The 22,912-nt window shown below is 53.5% G+C and overlaps 7 protein-coding genes across 7 annotated transcripts; 3 read left to right on the forward strand and 4 right to left on the reverse strand.

The window, feature by feature from the left end:
- Window positions 1–2,167: 2,167 nt before the first annotated feature.
- Window positions 2,168–4,733, reverse strand: BO80DRAFT_400828 (uncharacterized protein). The gene is made up of 2 exons (XM_025717543.1): window positions 4,277–4,733; window positions 2,168–4,206 (listed from the first exon to the last, which is right to left on the reverse strand). The coding sequence occupies exons 1-2, from the start codon at window positions 4,485–4,487 to the stop codon at window positions 2,300–2,302; spliced, it is 2,118 nt and encodes a 705-aa protein (XP_025578064.1). The 5' UTR covers window positions 4,488–4,733; the 3' UTR covers window positions 2,168–2,299.
- Window positions 4,734–4,827: 94 nt separating this feature from the next.
- On the reverse strand, window positions 4,828–6,490 carry BO80DRAFT_422663 (metal homeostatis BSD2 family protein). Its single transcript, XM_025718872.1, has 3 exons — window positions 6,355–6,490; window positions 5,791–6,285; window positions 4,828–5,735 (listed from the first exon to the last, which is right to left on the reverse strand). The coding sequence occupies exons 1-3, from the start codon at window positions 6,376–6,378 to the stop codon at window positions 5,157–5,159; spliced, it is 1,098 nt and encodes a 365-aa protein (XP_025578065.1). The 5' UTR covers window positions 6,379–6,490; the 3' UTR covers window positions 4,828–5,156.
- Window positions 6,491–6,674: 184 nt separating this feature from the next.
- Window positions 6,675–7,448, forward strand: BO80DRAFT_400833 (ubiquinol-cytochrome c reductase complex assembly factor 2). The gene is made up of 2 exons (XM_025717544.1): window positions 6,675–6,810; window positions 6,885–7,448. Exons 1-2 carry the CDS (start codon window positions 6,796–6,798, stop codon window positions 7,257–7,259), a joined length of 390 nt encoding a protein of 129 aa, XP_025578066.1. The 5' UTR covers window positions 6,675–6,795; the 3' UTR covers window positions 7,260–7,448.
- On the reverse strand, window positions 7,389–9,355 carry BO80DRAFT_422666 (3-oxoacid CoA-transferase). Its single transcript, XM_025718873.1, has 3 exons — window positions 9,154–9,355; window positions 7,906–9,085; window positions 7,389–7,856 (listed from the first exon to the last, which is right to left on the reverse strand). Exons 1-3 carry the CDS (start codon window positions 9,214–9,216, stop codon window positions 7,543–7,545), a joined length of 1,557 nt encoding a protein of 518 aa, XP_025578067.1. The 5' UTR covers window positions 9,217–9,355; the 3' UTR covers window positions 7,389–7,542.
- A 414-nt stretch (window positions 9,356–9,769) lies between these two features.
- BO80DRAFT_422668 (ubiquitin-specific protease UBP2) lies at window positions 9,770–14,885 on the reverse strand. Its single transcript, XM_025718874.1, has 12 exons — window positions 14,530–14,885; window positions 13,689–14,437; window positions 13,430–13,637; window positions 13,333–13,378; window positions 12,885–13,279; window positions 12,745–12,833; window positions 12,156–12,693; window positions 11,446–12,103; window positions 10,970–11,390; window positions 10,744–10,915; window positions 10,286–10,687; window positions 9,770–10,228 (listed from the first exon to the last, which is right to left on the reverse strand). The coding sequence occupies exons 1-12, from the start codon at window positions 14,549–14,551 to the stop codon at window positions 10,167–10,169; spliced, it is 3,762 nt and encodes a 1,253-aa protein (XP_025578068.1). The 5' UTR covers window positions 14,552–14,885; the 3' UTR covers window positions 9,770–10,166.
- A 177-nt stretch (window positions 14,886–15,062) lies between these two features.
- BO80DRAFT_349106 (Tim17/Tim22/Tim23/Pmp24 family protein) lies at window positions 15,063–15,838 on the forward strand (the record flags this gene model as incomplete). Its single annotated transcript, XM_025715488.1, has 4 exons — window positions 15,063–15,243; window positions 15,314–15,433; window positions 15,492–15,686; window positions 15,747–15,838. The coding sequence occupies 4 exons, from the start codon at window positions 15,063–15,065 to the stop codon at window positions 15,836–15,838; spliced, it is 588 nt and encodes a 195-aa protein (XP_025578069.1).
- Window positions 15,839–18,873: 3,035 nt separating this feature from the next.
- Window positions 18,874–21,526, forward strand: BO80DRAFT_432472 (SLM1 family PH domain-containing protein; the record flags this gene model as incomplete). Its single annotated transcript, XM_025720790.1, has 4 exons — window positions 18,874–19,399; window positions 19,448–19,935; window positions 19,987–20,324; window positions 20,371–21,526. 4 exons carry the CDS (start codon window positions 18,874–18,876, stop codon window positions 21,524–21,526), a joined length of 2,508 nt encoding a protein of 835 aa, XP_025578070.1.
- Between the last annotated feature and the right edge of the window lie 1,386 nt (window positions 21,527–22,912).

Below are 22,912 nucleotides of genomic sequence, written 5' to 3' on the forward strand. Positions count from 1 at the left end.
ATCAGTAGGAACATTCCCATCCATTCCCACGCAATACAAAGTAATCACAGAAGCCACAGCTACCCAAACTCCATACTCCATACACGCATCCTGCACAGCAACAAGCACAACATTTCCCTCTACCTACAGAGTGCAGACTACCCCACCCCAAAAATCCCTCACCCTCCACGAGACACGAGCAGCAACCTGAGACACTAAATAAACTAAGAAAAAGATAAGATTAGATAATCCAATCCCATCATCTAATCAGATGCAAACGCAACGCGTCCCTCGGTTCAGAAAGCCCCACACAAACCATTATGAGTTAGGCTGGGTTAGGTGATTCTTGGCGCACACACAAATTGATTTCTGTTTATTCGTTGGTTTGGCGCTTGGAGTATGCAGGGGGCCGGTTTCGGATGGAGGGGGGGAGGTGTGAAGAATTCTTCTTCTGATGGAGTAGGAGGATTCATTGAGGGGGGGTTGTATGTACTGGTGGTTTGGTAGAGTGCTTAGTTGTATGATGTACCTGTATTCTACATATGAACTACTTATATCAGATCATGAATATAAGGAATGATTGCAAGAGATGTGTACAGAATCGCAGCTGCCTACAGTCTACACTGGTAGGGTGTCACGGCCCACGGGTGTGTGTGCAGACTAGGGTTAGGCATTAGGACGGTTGGGAATTGTAATTAATGAAGACCCACTACTGCATTACTATGGCATTGTCTGGTGGCGGGTTCCGGAGGTGCAGGACAATTCCAGCCCCAGCCTCCGTTGTGACGAATATACGGAGTTGAGAGGATATTTGCATACCTACCTACCTAGGTAGGTGGTATGAGTATGGGTATGGAGGAGAAATGGGATAGTTGGAGGTCTAATCTAATCAATATGCCATTCAGCTAACTAATTACCTTATTTGAAGATACTACTATCCTTGATGTCTTCATGTCTTATGCTCCCTGAATATACATAGTAGAATACTCCTGTTTGCAAGCATCGCAACAAAGCCACCATTCACACATAACCATACTCTCGAACTCTACTACGACGGCTCTGTATAATCACTTGACAAGAACCATCACACATAGAAGAAAACATACCCAACAATCAAGACAACCCCCCAACCCAACACGAATACTCTGTACTTCGAAAAGAACGAAAACTCCCCTCCCAAGAATACCATACAAACCATACATAATACACCGCCGCCCCCCCGTAAAAACCAAACAATACCATACCCAAACACGCCAATACTAGCCCCCCTCGTAACGCCCATCCTAATTCCTGATCCCTCATCCACGGATCGGCCCATCATTCCGTTTCCATTATTCATTTCATTCAATCCTTCAGACTTGTCGGGTTCTGAGTTCGGACTGATTTTTGGATCGGGGCGCGCTAAGCGTTGCTTTGGCTTGGTTTTAGGTCTAGTTCTGTTGTCTCTAAGTGCTATGAGTACTTGGCTAATAGACATACTCACTCACTCCCTAGTCCCATCTAGTATGTACCATGAAGATGAAGACACAGTCACCAACCCCAAGCTATTATTAATTCACAACTTACTCCTACCTACCTAACACTTTCATTCAACGGATACCTTTGAACAAACCCCCACCAAACACCACTCCTATGTATGCATGCAAGTAAACTTCAAAATCCCGATCATCCACTAAAAAACCAACCCCCTCTAGTACAAAGCAAACACGAACCCAACACGAACCTCCCTAGTAGCTCCTCCCACGCCGTGCTGATCGCTGCAGGGTCCGACCTATCAGTATCCGCTGTGGAAATATACCGGACATACTATAAGTAAGATCGGCAGGGGAGTGGATCTTTCTTCCCTTTCCTTGTACGGAGGATATGCATAGTAGCTGTGTACAGTGTACGAGGTCCGGAGTAGGGAATGTATGTAGTAGGGATCTGTTGGTGCTTGGTAAGTAGGTAGGAATTAGGTAATTGTTTCCCGGTTTTTGTATTTAGATGGTGGGGGTTGGGGTGGATGTTGACTAGATTTGTTATATTGATTGGTGATGGTTGTGTTGGGGTGTTGTTCGTGGGATGGGTTGAGTAGGGGGAATGATGTATTATGTATAGAGTACTAGTTGTTCCGAGAATCGTGTTCATAAAGGGTCGTGAATGAGTGGGTGGGTTGGTAGGGTAGTCAGGTATGAGAACAGATAGCTATGTAGATCTAGATACAAGTGACTAGGTTGGTGGTTTACATAAGGTACAAGGTATCATGAAATACTCAGAATACTAATCAGCTATGGAATACATGATGCAATCGCTCAAATGCCAAATGAACAGTATGGGAATATCAACAGCTCACCGTATACACAGCCATACAAGCAGCAACCACCAAATCCAACATCTTAATCCCCTCATCCTCGACAATCAATTTGCCCATCTTGGCTGACTTCCCCCGCATCCCTCCGCCCGCCCGCTCCCGCGCAAGAGACAGATCCAATCGGTCGTCGCTCGGGGGACGGCGCAAGAGTCCCGTCTTTTCTCGTTCTTCGTCACCTCCGCTGCTGGTGCTACTATTTGAAGGATTGCGGGCATGGTGGCTGGCACCAAAGTCTCCAGAGGAGATACTAGCGCCTGAGCGGGCGCGAGGTCGGGTGTATTTGTGTGCGTTGAGAAACCGGGCCAGGGAATCTCGTTTCGAGGAGGGATTGCCGGAGGTTGTCGGAGAGGAGAGAGAGAATTCCGTGGGAGGGGAGGCGGGGTGGTAGGTTGGGCCGAGCGCAAACGGTGACATATGAGCCCCCGATGGCTGGTGGAGGTGGCCTGTTCGAAAGGGCGTGTTGAAGCGAATTTCGGCAACAGTAATGGCGGGTGCCTCTGGCAGTGAGGTGGGTGTGTGATGGTGGCTGCTGGCATTGGGAAAACCAGGGGTGGGTATCATGTGTTTGCATTTGAGGCTGCGACCGTTGACGCTTGTCGTAAAGGTGCAGATGCCATTCCATGGCGAATTGAAGGTGTAATAGCCGCTCTTCAGCTTGGAGTGCGGCGGTGCATGGGGCTTCGTGGGACTGCCGCTGCCGGTGCTGTCGAGAGACGGACGACCAGGGAGGTCCAGCGACCCTCGTGGTTCTTCCTGGAAGTAGGGCCGGGAGACACAGAGCTTGCGGTGGAATCGTCGAGGATGTGGTTCGTTAGGGGTAGAGGTGGGTTCGGTCACCTCCTGTGGGCGTTTGAATGATGAGAGCGAGATCGGCTGGCCGCCGGGGAGATTCACTCCCAAGCTCGCGAGGGAAAGCGGCTCATTTTGCGCTGTAAATCGATTGTATCCCGGCGTGAGCACCTCAATATCGATGGGCCCACCGTCCATCCGGGGTGTCGACATGGTCGCAACGTTCCACTGGCTGCCATGCGTCGGATCCCGACGGATCAGCGTGAGATGGAACCCCGGGCGTTCAGGCATCCGGTCGTGCGGCCTCCGGCTGGGCGATTGCCCTGGACTCCTGGCGGGAGCCCTCCCAGGGCTCCTCGAGGGCGACCCGAGATAAGAATGTGATGGACTCCCATGCGCTGAATGCGGCCGGATCTCCGGCCGAATCGGTGGCCGTTGAGCGTCCAGACTCGGCCGACCGGCTTCATATTTATCCCTCAACGTTTCCTGCCCCCGAGCGATATACCCCGACAGCGCAGCGCTCCACCGATTGGTCTTCTTCGGCACCGGGTCTAACGGAGGTCCCAGCACAGGCTCCTCTCTCGGGACAGGAGGAAGGGGCCGCGACGCGCGCGCAGCTTCTGCCACGGCCTCGATAGGATCGCGATTGACGGGCGCGAATGGCGGTGTTGTGGGAGCGTAGTCGGGGGGTTGTCCCTGGAAGCTCGGCCGGGGAGGCATGGAAGGACGCTGCAGGCTTGGAGTCGACGGCAACGATCCCTGCGACTGCCACGAGGTCGGACGAGGGCGAGCGGGGGGTGTGGTGGTCGCATCGACCTTGGGGGTGCTGCCTGCGCCCCCAGCACCAGGAACAGGCTTGCGCCGGACATTGTTCAATCGCGCAAACTCGCGCGAGAGAAGCGGAGCATCCGGATCATCCTTGAGGGCCTCTTTTCGCAGCCGGGCCTCCTCTTCGCGCTCCTGCTCGTATTCCTGGAGCAGGACGTCATCGTCCGGGGTGGCGACGTGCAAATAGTATAGAGAGGCATTGATGGCCTCGGCCGAGACGTTGGACTTCGTGGGAGGTTTCAAGGGAGTAAGGAAAACATCTAAAGAAGCAGAAAGTCAGCCATCCATCAAATGCATGCCACCGCTTCTGCGGGGCATTCAGCGCAATACCTCGACTGCCCGGGACCCGCACAATATAGAGCACCAACGGGTCGAGTTTCTTCTGGGTCGGATTGCGCGGATAGGCCGGAGGGTTGGAAGCGATTGCGGTGATGGAAGACAGCGAGCGAGCCTCGACGGGGGCTTTGGGGAGACTCGGGGTCGGCGAGGCGGCGGTCGGGGCGGAATCCACCACCTCCCCCGCGGCATCGACCTTGGCCATGGGGAGATTCGAGGTGTCACCGGGGGGAGAAGTTGAGCGGACCCAGGATGGGCATGAGGAGGAGGCTGGAGGAGGACAGAAAGAGAGGAGAATGTAGAGTTCCAGGGGAAGAAAGTAAGAGGCGAGGGAAGAAGGGAGCGGAAGTCTGAGCAACGGTCGCGGAGAAGCCGGAGAGACGCCAAGAGAGGATCAGCATCGGGCAGCAAGTCGAGCGCAGAGGAGGAGAGACACAACCCCGGGTCGACGTGGGACAATCCCTTCCCTGGAGGCGCAGCGGCGATCTCCCATTCAATCAATGGTCGCGGAAATAAGGCTGCCTGCTAAAGGCAAATCCAGAATAGGCGCCCAATTGGCCACCAGCACGCCAGAAGGTGACCAGAAGATGTAGTATTCAATTGATAACTTCCCAAGGTATCTCGCCAACAATATAACAAGGTATTCTAAGCTACAGGTCGAGTAACTCGTGCAATAGCTGGCACCAACCACAGGATAGAAAAAGAGAAAAGGAAAGGAAAAGAGAGGAATAACCCGGTCATCGAAGGCTACCAATGCTCAACAGGCTCCCATTCATCCTACAAATGGATCCAGGGCCGATTAAAAATAGAAACCCCGGAAGAAAGCAAAACTCCAGGCTCCAAGTGAATACCGAGACCAAGACCAAACCCAATCCTAGACAACCGTCTCCGATCGCTCGCCTTCCGCAATGACCGGAACGCTGAGCCCTCGCTCCGGACTCTGCAACACCAGCTGCTCGTGGCGGCGCGCCCGTAGGAAGTCGCTGATGGCCCGGATCAGAATGAACCACCCGACAATCATCAGCACATATGAAATCCATTCGCTCGTGGTGATCGAGGACGCCGCACCCCCGCCATCACCCCCTGCACCTCCATCCACATTGTTCGGGTCGAAGCTATGACTGTTCGGGTCCGGCGGTGTCACGTAATCAGCGCCCCCTTCATCCGAGCCCTTCGAATCACTGCCGCCTTTCATATAAAAGCCGTACTGCACCAGTGTGAGGCCGAGACCAGCCCGGCTGCCATTCTTGGCGGCGTGTGTCGTGTGAAGCAAATAGGTCAAAAGGAATCCGACCAGTTGGAACGACATGGAGATCATCGCATTCCAGACAAACGAAAAGATAGAGCCAACCGGCAGCCCATCCACAAACACCTCATCCGATGAAATACCCGGTGCCAGAATCGTGGTCTCCCAGTACGGGGGTGTAGCATCCGCAGCGGCTTCTTCGTAGGACTAGTAGCACACATCAGAAATAGTCCCACCACAAATTTTCTAGTATGCAACATACCGGAGGCAAATCCTCGTTCTTCTCCCCGCGCTCCGGCTTAGCCGCCAGGTTTGCAAAGACACCATCGTTCGCCGAACTGATCGCCCGGCCCGCTCCCGAGCTGGGGGTGCTGAATGACGGTAGGATCGTTTGTCTTCGGGGCATGCCTCCGCTGCGCGATTCGCCCGACGGTTGCTCTATGCCGCTCGACGACGAAGATGCAGTCGCGGCGCCGCTGCTATCCGCCACCGGACGGGATTCCGGCTGAGCCCGCATTAACCGCTGGCGATCGTCTGGCTCTTCATCGGACTCGGATTCGCCGTCATCGCCAAAGGCATCGGCCAAGGTCTGGTCGGCATGGTCTCTGTGGGATTCATCGTGGAGGAGTCGCCTCGATGACGGGGAGGAGGAGCGAGAGTGGAATGAGGGAGGCGGGGAGGAAGGCGTCGGGTTGAGTCGTAGAGGAATGGCGGAGTGTGACTGGGGTGTATCATCGTCTTCATCATGGGCGTTCACCTACACTCCATATCAGTATTTCTTTCCATCTATAAAACCCCCCGACTCTTCAAACCGGTGGTGCCTCACCCGTTGATAACGCTGCGAGCTCATGACGAGCGAGCGAGCGGGAGTCCGGAAAGGAAGGAAATAAGAGCGTTGGGTACGAAACAAAGGAAATCAAATCAGTCAGTGGCGAACTTAGGACAAGGGACCAAGAGAGGGGCGCAAAGAACGTGGATGGATGGGGGAAGACGATGGAAGGAGATGATCAGCTGAAGATGACGAGGAGAAAGTCCCAGGTCAGGCAATAAGGCACCCGCCTGGCGACCGGCGCCTAAGCCTCGCCCTCGCCGCCTCAGGCCGCCCCGCCCGTGACCGGCTTTTTGCGCATCTTCCGGCTTCTAGATCCAATCTATACCATCGTTCCCTCCACCCTTCAGTTCATCGCGCATCCTTGAATACCCCAAAGCAGCAGATTTCTCGTCGCATTTCCCTCACCCTTCAATTCAACCCGACATTCAGCACACCATGGCTTCCAAACCCGTACGCTCTCCCACCCATCCACCGCGCCTCAATCCAACCCTAGCAAACCGCAGACCACTAACCACCAAGCACAGAACCCCCAAGCCCTCCAAACGCGCATCACCCATCTCCTCAAACACTGGCCCACCGACAAAGTCCGACCCGCTTCCGTCTCCGTCCAGAACTACCTCCAAGCATGTCTCGGACTACCCACCGCCGAAGCACAACAGAAGAAGGAGCCGCAGCAAGTCCCACAAAAAGTCAACATCAATGAGGCGTCACTGAATGCGTTGTCCTCGTTGCTGGAGGATCGGTACGCGAGACGGTACCCGTTGTCGCCGCGCTTGCGCCGGCCGGCGAGTAACCCGGATCACTATGATAATGTTATTCGGGAGTTTGAGGAGGCGCCGTCGCGGGATTGGATGGGGAGGTTGAAGAAGAGGTTGTCGGGGATGTTGCGGTTGAAATAGGTGGTTTTATTCAATGGGTGGGGAGAGATGATTGTGTTGCTGCTCTTGTATCACTATGGTGGAGGAGGGTTGGTATCGGGAGAGGTTACAAAAAAGACATCTCTGTACTTTTATGACAATGTACATATATAATATAGCAGGCGAAATTGGTATCTGTTCAATTTTATGTTCTTCTGATGGGAAGTCAAGTCATGTGGTTTGCTTGGATATCATCCATCCAATAACGCTCGAAATATACAAAATGCAGGGATCATATAGCTTCAAATTTACAGCCCTTTACACATCACAGCATGGGCTTGACGTCGTCGGCAACCTTGAACGGCGCCTCAGTCTTGCTCTTCACCTCGTCCACGGTCACTCCATCGGCCAGCTCAACTAGCGTTAGGCCGTCGGTGAAGTCGACGTCGAACACGCAGAGCTCCGTGATGATACGGCTGACGCACGTCTTGCCGGTCAAGGGGAACTCGCATTGCTTCACGATCTTGGGGTTGCCCTTCTTATCCGTGTGCTCCATCGTCACTACCACCTTGGTTGCCGAGGGGTTCGAAACGAGGTCCATGGCTCCGCCAAAGCCCTTGATCTTGCCGGGCAGCATCCCTAATCGTCCGTCAGTATATATCTACAGGAACAGTTCGTGTTCACTCACAGTTGGCCAGGTCACCCCGGGCACTAACTTGCATCGCGCCCAGAATAGTAAGATCGATACGTCCCGAACGGATCATACCGAAGGATTCATCGCTACCGAAGCAAGCAGCACCAGGCAGCAGCGTAACCGTCTCCTTACCGGCATTGATGAGATCGGCATCCTCTTGACCCTTCTTAGGGTAGGGGCCCAAACCCAGGATACCGTTCTCGGACTGCAGCATGACTTCCACGGACGGATCGACAAAGTTGGGCGCCAGCATGGGCATGCCAATGCCCAAGTTCGCATACATCCCGTTCTTGAACTCCTTGGCCGCACGGCGAACGATGCGCTCGCGCTTGGCGGCCGTGTCACCCTTGCCCAGCGCCGCCGCCTCTTCGCCCTCTTCCTTCGCAAAGGTGTACTTCTCAATGTTCTTCGGGGCCGTGCTCTGGATCACCCGCTTAACATAGATACCCGGCAGGTGAATGGCGGCCGGCTCGATCTCACCCGGCTCAACAATGTGCTCCGCCTCCACGATAGTCATCTTCGCATTGCGGCCCATGGCGCCGTTGAAGTTGGCCGCAGCATACCGGAATTGGCAGTTGCCAAGCTTATCAGCCTTCCAGGCCTTGACAAAAGCATAATCACCCTTGATTGCTTCCTCCATGACATAGCTCTTCTTATCAAAGACCTTGACATCACGCGGCTCGCTGTAAAGAGCCACAGTCCCATCCGCATTATGCTTCAAAGGCAGCTCGCCCGTCTGCACCACCGTTCCACAGGCCGCAGGTGTATAGAAAGCCGGGATGCCCGCACCACCGGCCCGACAACGCTCAGCCAAGGTACCCTGAGGAGTCAACTCGAGCTCGATCTCTCCCGTCAAGTACATGCGTTCGAAGGTCTTGTTCTCTCCCACATAACTGGCAATCATCTTCTTGATCTGCTTAGACTGAAGAAGTAGACCGAGACCTGCTCCGTCGACACCAGCGTTGTTGCTGACGACCGTCAACCCCGTAATGGACGAGTTAGCGCGCACCGCATTGATTAGCGTGTCTGGTACACCGGAAAGACCAAAACCGCCCGCCAGCAGTGTCGAGTTTGACTTCATATCCTTGATGGCGAGATCTGCAGAGGAAACGACCTTGTTGATTTCGGGTCGGCGCATGCTACTGGAGAAGGCGCGGGCAAGGAACCGTTGGTGCTGTAACCCAGTGTGTCTGTTAGTACTCTGTTCCCCGGTGATACAGCGGTAGTACATGTGCTTCTTACCTTGCTGGGGTCGGTAGCAAACTGCCGCGCGAAGCGCAGACATGTCGCCACTTGTGAAGGCATTATGAACCACGAGGGCAGAGATGTATATGCAGCTTGATTACCAAGATAGAGTGCGCGACCGGCAATTCAGTACCATTCGGCTATAGCTTTCGATGCATCTGTCGGAGGAATGTAGACGTAGAGCTGGAGGGAAGCGGAGATGAACTTATAGGCGTGGATAGGAACGGCCACATGCGGAGTTGCGGAAGGCTGTGGCCGCCTCCCCGGAATCTCCCCGCACTCGCTGCAGCCCAGGCTAGTCTTCAGAGTTCAAGTTACTCAACCACTTTAGGCCATCTGTTTACGGGTGCTTCGGCAAGGGTCGATGATACACCCTCCCGATCAAGAGATTCCATCCAAATTTCCCGATTATCTACCTTTAATGGCATACGAGGTGTATACTGGGATAGACTCGACTTTACCCCGTCAATCTCCGCCCGTCATCGAGCAGCGTGCAGCTCCCCCACCACTGCCGACGTCGTTCCGATCCCGATCCGCGGCCCGCTTCGGATCCGCCCCGATGACTAACGGTCACGAGATTCCATCACAGGCGATACTTCTAGATCAAAGCAAATGGCATTGTACATCGTCAAGGTCATGATGAAGGGCATCCCCTGCTATTTACAGGAAATCATGACAACATCTCCGCTAGCATGCACAAAGGTATATCGTCGCCCGAATAGACAAACGCTGAATCAAATCGTAATATCAACATGGCCGCAAGGTCTAAGCATATCCTCGCAGCGTCGCCGTCAAGGGAGATCGGCTGCCATATCTTTCGGCTCTAGTCTCCGCTAGGCGATCCTTCATCCACGATGCACTGTTATGTCGCCACAGGTATATGGAAGCAATCAGAAAGGCGTGCTCCTTCCGAGCCCGGTCATATTCAGTGATCAGCCCCCATCATGCAAGCCCTTTGCGTTTGAGCGGATTCAACGGCGAGTGTCGGTCCGGCGGCTTGACCCCTGAACCTACCACTCCACGTTTTCCAAGTCAGTGTTTGTGCTCGCTTGCCATTCACCCATTTGCCTGGCTGTTCCTGCATCAACATCTCCAGAGGCCTCTCTCATGGGGTGATCGGCGCCCGTACCTGATTCACTCCTTTCACCCCAGATCTCGTCATACGCCGGGGGGTTCATGCTTGGCTCTTCGGTAGTAGTCGCCGGAGGGGCTTCAAGTATCTCCCTACAGACCGGGTTGACTAGTCGATCCTTCAAAGCGTCATTGACATACACCAGGAAGTAAGGCGTCGGCGGGTTTTGCTGTCCCTCGTCCTTGAAAATTTCATCCAGGTCGTTCACCTCCGTGACATAGTTGTCATTGTATTTCCTCCAAACTTTCCGCGCGAAGTCAAAGATATAGATGTAGTAATGCCCGAACGAGACCGACCCGTGGTGAACGAATACGGCGTACAGCCGATACGCCAGATGCTTGTAGTCGGCAAACTGATTGGAAATCATGGCCCTAGTTTCCTTGATTTGATCTTCGACATCTGGGCCTGGTCAGCGCTATGTGCTCAAGTCCAAGGGTTCAAAAGAGGGGACGTACAGGTCAAGTCAGCCTTGGCTATCTGGGAGAGCTGATCGAGCTCAGCTACCGTTTGAGGGTCAACATCGACAGCGTCTTCTGCAGATTCTGGCTCTTCTTTCATTGAGATCAGGTCCTCAAGTACCCCCTTTGCGCTAGTGAGTAGCGCCGCCGTATCCATGCCGTCGGATTCCTGTGTCATGGATTAGGTTACCTGGACTCAACGGGTGATATGGGTGGAGCGTACCGACTGGCGCAACAACTCCGCACGGCGCGCCTCAAGCTCTCGGAGCGTGCTTTTCCACTGCCAAGACTGCTGTCGCCGTTCCAGAAATTCGGGCTGCTGGGTGTCCATGTACCGATCGAGATAAATGGTTTCCTGCAGTCCAAGATGGTGGGTAGATTTGAAAGAGCGCTTCGTCACGGGATCAAACTGGACTCGCTGAACCTGTATCTGCAGCACCGGTGGAAGCTTGCTAATAGCGCCATACTGCTCAGCCACCGAGTTCTCGACGTTTACCTTCTGGACGTCAAAAGCACCGTCAATTGCTGCATATATGTCACGAGGACCAGTTGCCACATCGATCTTGATGTCAGCCCACCACTCTTCCTTAGACCGCACACCCTTTTCCGAGGCAATATAAGATCGGGTCCGGCCGTAAAACAGACTATTGTGAACAAAAGGTCAGTCTCTGGACAATATGCTAAGAAGGTCTAACTCACTCCTTGACTTGGTCAATCTGCTCGCCTTCCGGAGAATGCGCAATGGGCCGGATAGCACATTGACTCTGAAACAGTACGTTGTTGATTACCTCCGTCACATCCTGCTGGGCCCCAATCTCGACTTCTTCTATAAGCTGCTTCTGGGCATCAACTTGCGGGGTCGGTCGCGGAGGCACCGGCGGTGGTCGGCTGGATGGTTCAACTGGGTCTATGGATGTGGTGTCAGAAGACGGCACCTGCTCAGAGCTCGGTTCATCCTGCACATCCTGCATTTCAGAGTCACCCGGAGGTTCGTTCTCCTTATCGTCAGACTGGGCAGGTTTGACATCGTTCTTGACACCGTCGGAGACAAGAGTAGCCTCACTGTCCACATCACTGATCGCTGAGCGTTTGAATGCCTCGCCTTCGGTAGCCGTCTGGTTCTCTGTCTCCTTCTCTGGTATCAGCTGCGGGGGTCCAAGAGGACCTAAGACCGGCATGCCGTTGATTTCACCGAGGGCACCTGCAGGTCTGTACGCTGAAATTGTCGACCGACGACGGATCGCTGCTTCATTTGAAGGACTTATCAGGGTTAATCGTGCTAGCTCCTGGCCAGGGGTGACATAGGAAGAGGAAGAGGTGATCATGTCGGAGAACAACGTCCGTAATTCCCTAAGAACTATAACCGATTGTGTTAGCTTTTGGTCATGTGGAGGGTAAGCCACACTTACACCTTTGAGAGCGTTCTACCTCCTTTTGGGAGACTTTGCGGGATCCCACCTGCTTCCGACCCAGACCCTCGTCGCTCAACTCCATCTTGAAACTCTCAAAATCCAAGACCATCTCCCTATATGGGCGCACGGAAAAGTAGAATTGCAACAGGCTATTGAGGTAACAGGTGTTTCCGATGTTTTGGAGTCCCACGGGCCATTCCGACATATTACGGTCCGGCTTTGTATCACCACCTGAGACCATACTGCTCAGCAGAGGGCTATTCTTGTCCTTGGCTATGATACGTAAAGCTTGGTTGTACGTTTCAGCCTGTGCTGGAGCTTCGTCGACACAGATTGTATAGGCCGCCATGATGGCGGCTTCGTCTACTGTGCGATCGGGTATCTGGAGAAGACGGTAGGCGTCACCAATGTCCATCTCACCGCTTGTCATCTCGCCTGTCTTGACGAAGTGTCGGAGAGCCTGCGATTTTCGCGCTTCGGCAATCAGTTCAACAGCACGCCGTGCAAGGTCTCGGCTTGACGGGCTATCATTGACCTAGAAAGGTATTAGCGTGAAGCTGCCTGCCGGTCACTAGGGACGCTGTACCTTGGCAGTGTACATGGCCATTATAAAATCGTCACTTGTTCCATCGCTGACACCAAGGTACACTTGAGCCTGTTCCACAGTTGCCACTCCTTTGCCCAGTTAGCTGCTAACTCCAGACGCATTGTGTAAGAGGATCTCACTGTCTTCGGCGGCTGATTTGATACGCTCGCTACGCCTGCTGTCACCTATCCTCCACAATTGCCTGCGGGATTCTATTTCCTGGGTAGTGGAGCTCAAGTAGGCATGGAACGTCCCGATGATACTGTCCTCCGTAAGCCGCAGATCGTCGTGGGTCAACCCGAAGTACTTGTAAGCATCGACCACATCGTCGTCGGTGTATTTGCCATCGGCATAGGCTACTTGGACAGCCTGGTCAATAGCATCACGTTCAGAGCCAGCTCTGAGGCTTCCAATCGCCTTGAGACATTTGAAATATGTGGGCATACGCGCAGGGTCTACTGCGACCTGTCGATTGAATGCCTCAATAATCAACTGGGAGGACATATCTTCAACCACCCCGAGATCTTCATAATACCTATTTCTTTATCAGTCTCTGTTATCGAGATAGGTGAAACAGGTAGGGCATACGGCGCAGGTGGCATTTGAAATTCGTCGAGACCCAAGGCCTTCTGGTCTTAAAAGCTCGGTAAGCCTGCAGCCCCTAAAAGAGTTCAGCTTCACTCACAGTCCTGTGCCTCTAGAGCATATAAGAGGTCATCTCGTGCTGGATGATAAGGATACTCAAGCTGGTGACCCTTCTTTTCCAGCACGGGTCGTTGCTCGATGAGTGCGGAAAGCTCATGCAAAACATCATCAAGAAAGATTTTAAGCTGATCCTGGTAGGGATGTTCCGCCCAGGGGTTGGGGCGCGGAGGGTCCCAGAATCCCTCGTTCTGCGTATGGTCAGACATCAATGTTGCGGTCACCGGCAGACAGGTACAAACCTTGACCGTGAATCCTAGAAACTCCAGAAGATCTTTGCAAGGCTTCCCTTCAACACCGAAACAAGCCATGAACCTCTTGTTGATCGCGGATATGGATTTACCTTGCTGACTAGTGAGGAAGGTATTGCCGATGTATGTGCGCAGGTTTTCCAGGACATTAATGGGCTGCGGCCGGGCTATTCCTTCCAGGCGCTCGGGATGTGTCGCAAGTGCCTCATCCGCTCGTTCTCGCAGCAGTTCCGGATTTGTCAAGAGCTGCACCCAGTCATGATGAAGCACGGGGGAGACAATCCGTACTGACACCACTACTGGGCAAGTGAGGTAGGAGCAATCATAATGGAACGTCTCCGCAGTCTGGCCCTTGGGTGTGATTTCCTCGGCCGAAGCACCCCCTCTTTGTCTTCCTGATTTATATACCAGGTGGTGTATATGTCCTGGCAAGGTTTGGCTTCCAATCCCAGGTGTCGAGGTCACGACCACCTGCAGGTGGTGCCGGCATTGGGAGCATATCGCCGATACCTTGGTGGGGTTGCCTGAGCTGCTCCTCTTCTCTGGTTGGGGCAAAAAGCTTTGGTTCGGCTTCGTCACATAGGTATGGCGACACGCTGAGGGCGATATGGATTCTAGTGGTCCAGTATAGTGGTCCGGGAAGACCGGGGGTACATCTGATAGCAGGTTGCGGCCGGAGCCTGGAGGATGAGCCGGATCGTAGTCATGGATATCTTGCACAAGACGCGGGGCAGTCTTGCCTGCATACAGAGGCGGCTTTGTTAGCACATGTGCACTTCAGTTTCGATTCACTTTTCGATGCTCCGCTTGTGGGGGGGTATATGATGCGTACCTGACCTCGGCGGAGACGACATGAGTAGGCTCTAATGAGCTCACAGTAAAGGATCACTGAGGCCGCGATGAGCTCGTCGCATAAAGTTAGTAGTGTAGCCGATTATAAACACACAATCCTCGGGTCCGGATGATCCAGTTTGTGAACCCGCGGTCATTCAACGTGAATGGAAACTGAAAGCTGGTCCGTAGGTTGTCGTCACAGCGGGGATTCACTGCAGCAGGTGAAGCAGACGGGCGGCAAGTTGACGATGATGGATTCACCACGGCCAACACAACCAGCTCGCGGGTGGTAGAAGACAGCCTCCGAACGAGCAGACGCCGCTGGATACAGTTTCCCGCACGCCAAGAGAGAAAAGCAACGGCTTGGGCATGCATCAGATGCTCTGGTCAAATGGACTCGAAGCTGGGAAACCGGGGAAGGCGGTGGGGAGGGGCAGAAAGCGCGAGGCCCCAAATTCATCGAATCTCATCTCCGTCCGGACGACACTCTGAGTGCCAGCCACAGCCCATTCCCAATCTCCAACCGCCACCATGGCTCCGCAGCACGAAGAGCACTACCATCCCAAGGATGCGATCTCGGCATCGCTGAAGACCACCATGCTCACTGGTGGAGCTGGTCTTTTCGCCTCAGCCGTCCAGAACACTCTGACTAGACAGAACGTCGGCCCGATGGGCGTCTTCGTGCGGAGCGGTAGCACTGTCGGTATCTTCGGTATGATTACAATTGGGGATGATTGAGCGGCAAGCTTGGGGTGGATGATTCGCTGACAGCTCCGGACCAGCCGCAATGGGAGGTACCTACGAATTCGTGAAGACCGCATCCGCCAACCTTCGTGAGAAGGAAGATCACTGGAACGTCGCTCTTGGAGGTTTCTTCTCCGGTGCGCTCCTGGGTCTCCGAGGTCTGTTGCCCATAATGCGACCGTTCAATTGATGAATATGGCTCTGACAGTTCTGCAGCTCGCACCTTCCCCGCCCTGCTGGGCTACGGCGCCGCTCTGGCCACCCTTACGGGCGCTTTCGAATACACCGGTGGATCGTTGTTCGGTCAGAAGAGGGACCCTACCGTTGATGAGTTTGAGCGCCGTGAGCAGATCCGGACGACATACAGAATCCCCGCAGAGCAGACCTTTGCTGAACTCGGAGAAGGCCGAGGTATGTGCATCCTGAGCAATTGATTCGGAGGAATACAAGGTTGCTGACCCATTTACACAGGCATCTACGCTCCCGGATACGCCGAGAGACGGGCCGAGAGGCTCAAGGAGGCATATGGTATCGAGGTTCCCACATCGGCTCCTGCATCATGAACCTGGTTTTGTTAGATATCTCCCGCGCAGTCCCTCAATTCTCAGTCTCGTTGTGTAAAACTATTACATTATTTCGACGCCGTTCAGCTAGCCGATGTGGTCCAACCACCAATGAAGTTTCATTTCCGTTTCATTTCAGGTGTCACCGTGCCTTGAGAAGTACATGGACCCCGCCAGAGGCATAGGCGACCGAGTTCTGTTGCCGAAAATAGATATGGCATCATTACTGGACAGCTCTGACGCATGGCAAAGTGAGCTGTCCGCACGGTCGGTCACAAGATAACCATCGACTACAGCAAAGCCAAGCTGCGAGGGGCAGTTGTAGCATAGCAGAGGTAGATCAGCTGCTAGGTACCTTCGCCAGCTGTCTAGCAAGGAATGGACAGATGGGAGTCACTGCAGGGGCAATGTAACTTTGCTTTTTTCTATAGCCTTCTACGGAGGGTTCCATGGCATCGGTGAGACAGCCGACGATGGAGGGATGGTGACAGTGACACCACAGACGGCGCCGATAAGTGTTCTGATACCAGCTGCTGGGATCGATGCGCGCCAGAACGGTCGGCGGGGACGAGCTGAATCCACCGCTCGTGAGCCAATCACATGCCCGGCTTATCCAATCCTGAAGCACGTCTGCCACCAACACCGATTTCGACGGGACCAGTTAGAACCGTGCACTAGAAAGATGCAAGTGGTGGGAACAGGTAAGGAGACATGACCACCACAGGACATGAGTAGAAGTTCCAGCCGGTCGCGACTGGGGATACGGTGCTGGGGTTCTGTCAATCTATTGACGTTGATACAAGGGGTGCACGATAATCAATGCAGGGGAAAATATGATATCACCTCCCGGGGGGCCCCTTAACCATCCGGAGGCGTCGGATCTACTGAGCATGGTGATGCCGCTAGTGGAGAGGGTGTGGCTTCATGGGAAGATGGATAAAAGATGGCAGTAATAGTCTCCCGCCATACTGCCAACCTACATGGTCTGCGTCTTGACCGTCGATAGACCCCGGATGTACTTATTCCGTTGTCTACACTGACACAGTACTTAGGATGTACTAAGCATGTACTAAGTGAATATAGACCATCCTTCATCTACAAATTACATTGGGACAGTCTAACGACTACGTCAAGTAGATTGCCATGGGGAACGACGGTGGACTCACCATTGCGTTCGAGCGTAACCAGAAAGGCCGCTGGGTTGGGTAGCCAGTGGCATACAAAGTACTCCGTACGGAGTACACCAACCTCCATTGTCGAACCCCATCGCAGGGAATCCATCCGGATCGACATGAACCTGATGAACCGTGCATGACGTCGAGGGTCAAAGTGGTGTCGAAGTGACTGGATTGCTGCCTCGACAACCCGAAACGGGAAGACGAGACCCGACGATCCGCGCGGGAAACTCCTTTTCTCCTACACTGTTAGTTAGGTACTTTGCGTGCGTCTGAAGGGTGATAGACAGAGTTGCCACCGGTAGCAGGAAAAGGGGGAACTCCATCGAAGCTATGAAGAACGATTGCACTGGCGCTAGAAATTATCATGAGGATTATTTATCCCGCGAGGGAGGCCTGATTGGCCCAGCGAGCAAGCAATTTGCGCGGCCAGCCATTCAGAATGCACCACTGCCACACCCACCAGCCCTGCCTGTCCCGATGCGGTAAGTGCAGGCCGAACAAGCCACGCTTTTCAGCGTTGACTAAGGTTTTTCTCAGCTGTACCAGGACTACTATGTACATTGTATGTAAGGCAGAATAATTTTCTTGGACTTTGAAGGCGAAGTCAGAGGGAATGACCAGCTGGGTGAGATTGGGGCTGATGATGTTGACACTGCGCTGGTGATGACGCTCTCCTGAACAGGGGAAACAGGCAACGGCATTAACCCACCGCCGGTACAGTGTACATACGGTAGGAGCAGTAGTATCTGACCCTGGGGCAGATCCATTTATTAAATCCATTCAATTTCACCCTCATTTCCGTGTGAGTTATTTTTATATCTGGTGATTATTCGGTCCCGAAGTGGTTCCTTCTGGAAAAAGGAGGTTATCCTCAGATTCCGATCGACCACGTCCACGGCCAGACTATCTTCCACTAGATATACACCTTCGAACTTCATGGGCTGACACTTTCCCGGTTCGAGTCAGGTTTGGTGAAGTCAACTCGGGCCCGGGAATTCCGTTCCAACCTCTCGGGGCTTTGGGTCGTCATACCGTCACCAACGACGAGAGAACGACTGGGGGGCCTTTTGTCCGGCGTAGACGTCATCCGGAACCGGCGCTGGATACTAATAACTCACCACCACCACCATTACCACCCCCTCCCCTTTATCGCAACAGGTCCAGACGGACGAAGCATAATCAGATCGGAGGCTTTCGTGGTGTTTCTCCTGAGACTTTCCCCCCTCTTTGTCTTCCCGACACCTCCTCACCTGTTTTCAACATCTCCCTCTCTCTCTCTCTCCCTCTTCTAATCTTGGTCCAGTGGGGCCCAATCTCCTTTTCAACTAAATCCTAACCTCCCGAGGCGCGTTCTGATCGGCTGCTGATTATTCCTGCTGGCTGCGCCGACTGCTCCGGCGACTATTGCGAACGCAATCGTACTAGTCTCACTTGACCAGCCCGAGTCGTCGCTGTGTTGCCCCCGCAAACAGTCCGCCCCAGACCCTGTGGCCGCGAGTCGAGACAATCGAGACACCTGCCGGCGAGTCGCTAATTTCCACTCTCCTCCCAACTTGACGGCTCTAGCAGCTCCAACCACTACGTACTATCCAACTAGATCCAAGTGGATTCGCCATCGCCCTCCTTTTTCTCCTCCTCCTATTCTCATTTCTTTTTTTACATCGCGTTTCATGATATATTATCATTCCTTCCCTTATATTCTTTATCACGGCCCGCATCCGGAACTGACTTTACAACCCCCGATCGCTTGATATCGACACACGGGCCTGGACTGCCCTGCACCGCCCAATTGTTCTCTCTCGCCGTTCCGTTGTTCTCTCATCACCGCCCCTCTCCCCTCCTCCCTCCTGCCCAGTTATGGCTATGGCCGTCAGGTCGCAAACGCCAGTGCAGGACACTTATGGCGCCATACCGCACCCCCCCGATCTGCTGTTGAATCGAGGTTACAGCGTGCGCTCCAGCTCCCGACCCAATTCTATTATCGCCAGCACCTCTGGTTATCTCGCGCACGGCGCCAACCCCGAACCCGCTCCATACCCCCATAACGGCCGCTTTCATGAGGAATTCGACGCCGCCAGTCACCGTGGTTCACTAGACGGTCCCCCAGGCGCAGGCATGCAACGCTCCGTCTCTCAGATGTCGCAGTCCCGTTCCGCAACCCCAACCCGAACCAGCACTTTGAAGAAGAAAGCGTCCTTGAGCAAGCGGAGCAGTATGCGCCGCAGCGGTAGCAAGCGCAGCTTGCGTGCCGGCAGTGTACGGAGCCTTGTCCTGGGCGACAAAGAAAAGTATGGGGCCGACGGCGAAGATCCAAACAGCGCTTTCTATATCCCTATTCCCACCAATGGAAACCCGACAGAGGTTCTGGCAAATCGCTTTCAAGGTGCGTGTGTCTCTGGACTTGAGATTCGTGGTTGCTGATTCGCAGTAGCATGGCGCAAGGTCCTGAAGGACCTCATCGTCTTCTTCAAAGAGGTCCAGAAGTCCTACGAAACCCGATCGAAACTTTTCCTGTCAGCATCAAACATCATGCAAAACACATCGCTTCCTCCGACGTTTCTCAAATCCGGTGGTCTTTCCGATGCGACCGACATCTTGCGGGACTTCCACCGACAAGGGTACCTGGAAGCGAACAAAGCCGCAGAGGTGGAAAGCGAAGTTGTCAACCAACTCATGGGCTTGCGAAACGATCTGCAAAAGAAGACCAAGGAAATCCGGAGTCTGTCGGGGGATTTCCGCAACTCCGTGGACAAGGAAGTCGAAGCTACTCGTAAAACGGTCCGACACTTGCACGAAACCCTGGGTTTGGTGGACAGTGACTCCTCGGCTACATCTGGCAAGGGAGATCCGTTCATTGTTCGTTTGGGCGTGGACAGGCAAATTGAGAAGCAAATCGAGGAGGAGAACTATCTGCACAGGGTATGAGATCGTCGCCCAGTTCAATCTGCGATAGTACTGACCGCTTGCTAGGCATTCTTGAACCTGGAAAACTCCGGTCGCGAACTTGAATCCATCGTGGTCGGCGAAATCCAAAAGGCCTATAACGCATATGCCAGTATTCTCAAGCGAGAAGCAGACGAGACGTACGACACGGTCGAAAAATTGCGCGCGGGGCCGATTTCGATGCCTCACGATCACGAATGGAATTCCTTCATCGCGAACACGGACGAACTGGTCGATCCGCGCGTTCCCCTGCGCGATGTGGAGAACATTACATACCCGGGCAGGGATCATCCCGCCGCGGTGGAGGTTCGGTCCGGGATGTTGGAGCGCAAGAGCAAGTACCTGAAGAGCTATACCCCCGGCTGGTGAGTCCCTTGGTACCTGCTCTGTTTCAACTGAGTTGCTAACCAGGAACAGGTATGTTCTGTCCCCAACGCATCTTCACGAATTCAAATCGGCCGACCGAGTCGAATGGCAACAACCGGTGATGTCATTGAACCTACCGGAGCAGAAGTTGGGGTCGCACTCACAGCCCGACTCAACGTCGCACAAGTTCATGCTCAAGGGACGACAGACGGGGACCATGCACCGTGGTCACTCCTGGGTCTTCCGTGCGGAATCTCACGAGACGATGATGGCCTGGTATGAAGACATCGAGAGCCTCATTTCGAAGACCGGCGAGGCTCGGAATGCATATGTGAGGCAGCATATTCGATCCGCGAGTGGCATGGGTTGGCGGAACAGCAGCGATGGGATGGACGAGGACGAAGCAGACCGGACGCCGTACTCAGCAGAGTCGGCGGTTTTGCACCAGGAACGTCCGACGTCGCAGCCTCGCCAGCCGGGCGGGCGTTTCCCGAGTGACGTGCAGATAGACCGCCATTTGGAGGCTCCACTATCACCGTCCAGTGGGGAGAGCTCCAACGAGAGGGATCTCCTGGCCGCGGCTGGCTCGTTACCGGACGGTCGAAATTCGTTTAGCAACGCCGATGTCGAGATGGGTGAGAACCATGCTGCGCCCGCTGCTGCTGCTCCCGTCGAAAGACGGGACAGCTACTATGGCAGCTGGATGGGCACATCGGACGCCGCCACTCATCAGCGACAGCTTGCCCATCCAGGACAGCATCCCAACGAGAACCGGGAGACCGCGGGTTCTGATCGAGGGAGCGCCTCGAATTTGTATGTAGCGGGGCTCGGCTCCACGAACTCTCGGGACCCTTCTCTGACCCGGCAGCGAAACCGCGGCGAGAGCACATCCACTGCATTCACGGCCACGAATGGCACTGACTACACTCATACCACGGTGCCGACCTCGATTGATGAGAGCGAAGAAATCAGTGCTCAACCTGATGGGTATGCGGGCGACGGCTTGGGGTTGATGAAACAGCAAACGGCAGCCTCGGTAAATCCCTCCATTCCGACGGCTCCGACTGGACCTGTCACAACTGATATGGCGGCCTCGCAGAACGGATCTGTCAAGCGCCCTCCAGCTCAAACCAAGGGCAGTGTGTCGACGCTTGAACTACAGATTCCGGGTCATTATCCGCCAGCCGGTATGGCTGCATAGCAGCACAAGCTCTGACAACAGGACGAGTGGCGCTGCTCTTTTCCTATTTATCCAATTTCCTTTGTTCATTTCCTTTGTCACTTTCCTATGTACATTATTCACGCATGCATGTGATGATGTGGTGGCATCTTTCGCAGAAGACTGCACACCTCCAACCCGGGGAACTGCAAAGGTTGGGTTATGGAACCACCGACGCACCCCACACATTTTACATATCACTTTACTCGGCGTTTCCCAATATGACAGGCGGTGCTGGGATGGATGGACGGACGGCCGGAAGGACGGTTGGATAAGGCGTCTGGCACAACTTGGATGGATGGTTCTTTCTTGCATTACTCGCGCTTTGCTGCACTTTTCACTTCTCTGTACAATATTCCCACCATTTACTCTTCTGCTTCTGAGTTCCATCATTTATCTGCTTCAGCTGGTTGATCTGGGCTTCTGCTTTTATTTGTTTACTTTTTGATATCGCAAGATTACCGCACTACCTTGCCTTGCCTATCTTTGATATTTACATCCGGTCGTCGGGAGGTTGACTCGTCGGATGGATGCAACTGATCTTTCTTTCTGTTGGATTGGATCTAGGTAGCTTACGAATGAATTGACCCGAACATTGATTCAACTGATCTCTACCGTAGAACATATATTCGAATTACGTACTACCTTTATGTGTATCAGTAAACCCCCCCTCCCCCCTTCTCTAAATCTTGCCCATCAAACACCCGATACCCCGCACTATCAATCAAGAGAGCTGAATTAAGATACTACTACTCCGTAATGCCACCAAAAACATGATAACTACACAGTGACTTCCATGGACTGAAGTTATCGGATTGCAAAGAATACAAAACAGCCAATCAAGCAAATAGATTTTCGACGAACTAGTTCAATCAATACAATCCATACATCCTACGCAGCCGATAAGTCAATAAAATCCCTAGTCCTAACATTAAAGTAGTCTAGTTTACAGAGTATACCGAGTTAGATAATGGTTTCGCTTCATTCCCATGATATCAAGATAAGTTATCGTGCCTAGGCGCTGGATCTCCACCTTTTAATCGCTTTATATCGAAACCTTTCATTGGGGTAGAATTTCCAGTAGACGCTCTCTCGATCTCAGGAGGCTGTGGGTTATGGGTATATCTTCTGTACTTAACCAATGGAAATGAAATTTCAGTTACACTATGCCTATCTGTCTTGTACGGAGTACAGGCGAGGATTACCGCGCCAGACCAACCTTTATTTGCCGCTGACCTGCAAGGATATGGTGGAGGCTTGCCCTAATCAGCGCGATACATCTGACTCCTTAAGAGTGAAGATGAATAAATGCAAAGACCCTGCGCAGAGTTACTGATCCATTGTTACTGCACATGATGCTAAGCCAAT

Source organism: Aspergillus ibericus, assembly GCF_003184845.1.
Source record: "Aspergillus ibericus CBS 121593 unplaced genomic scaffold BO80scaffold_8, whole genome shotgun sequence".
Classification (NCBI taxonomy): Eukaryota; Fungi; Ascomycota; class Eurotiomycetes; order Eurotiales; family Aspergillaceae; genus Aspergillus; species Aspergillus ibericus.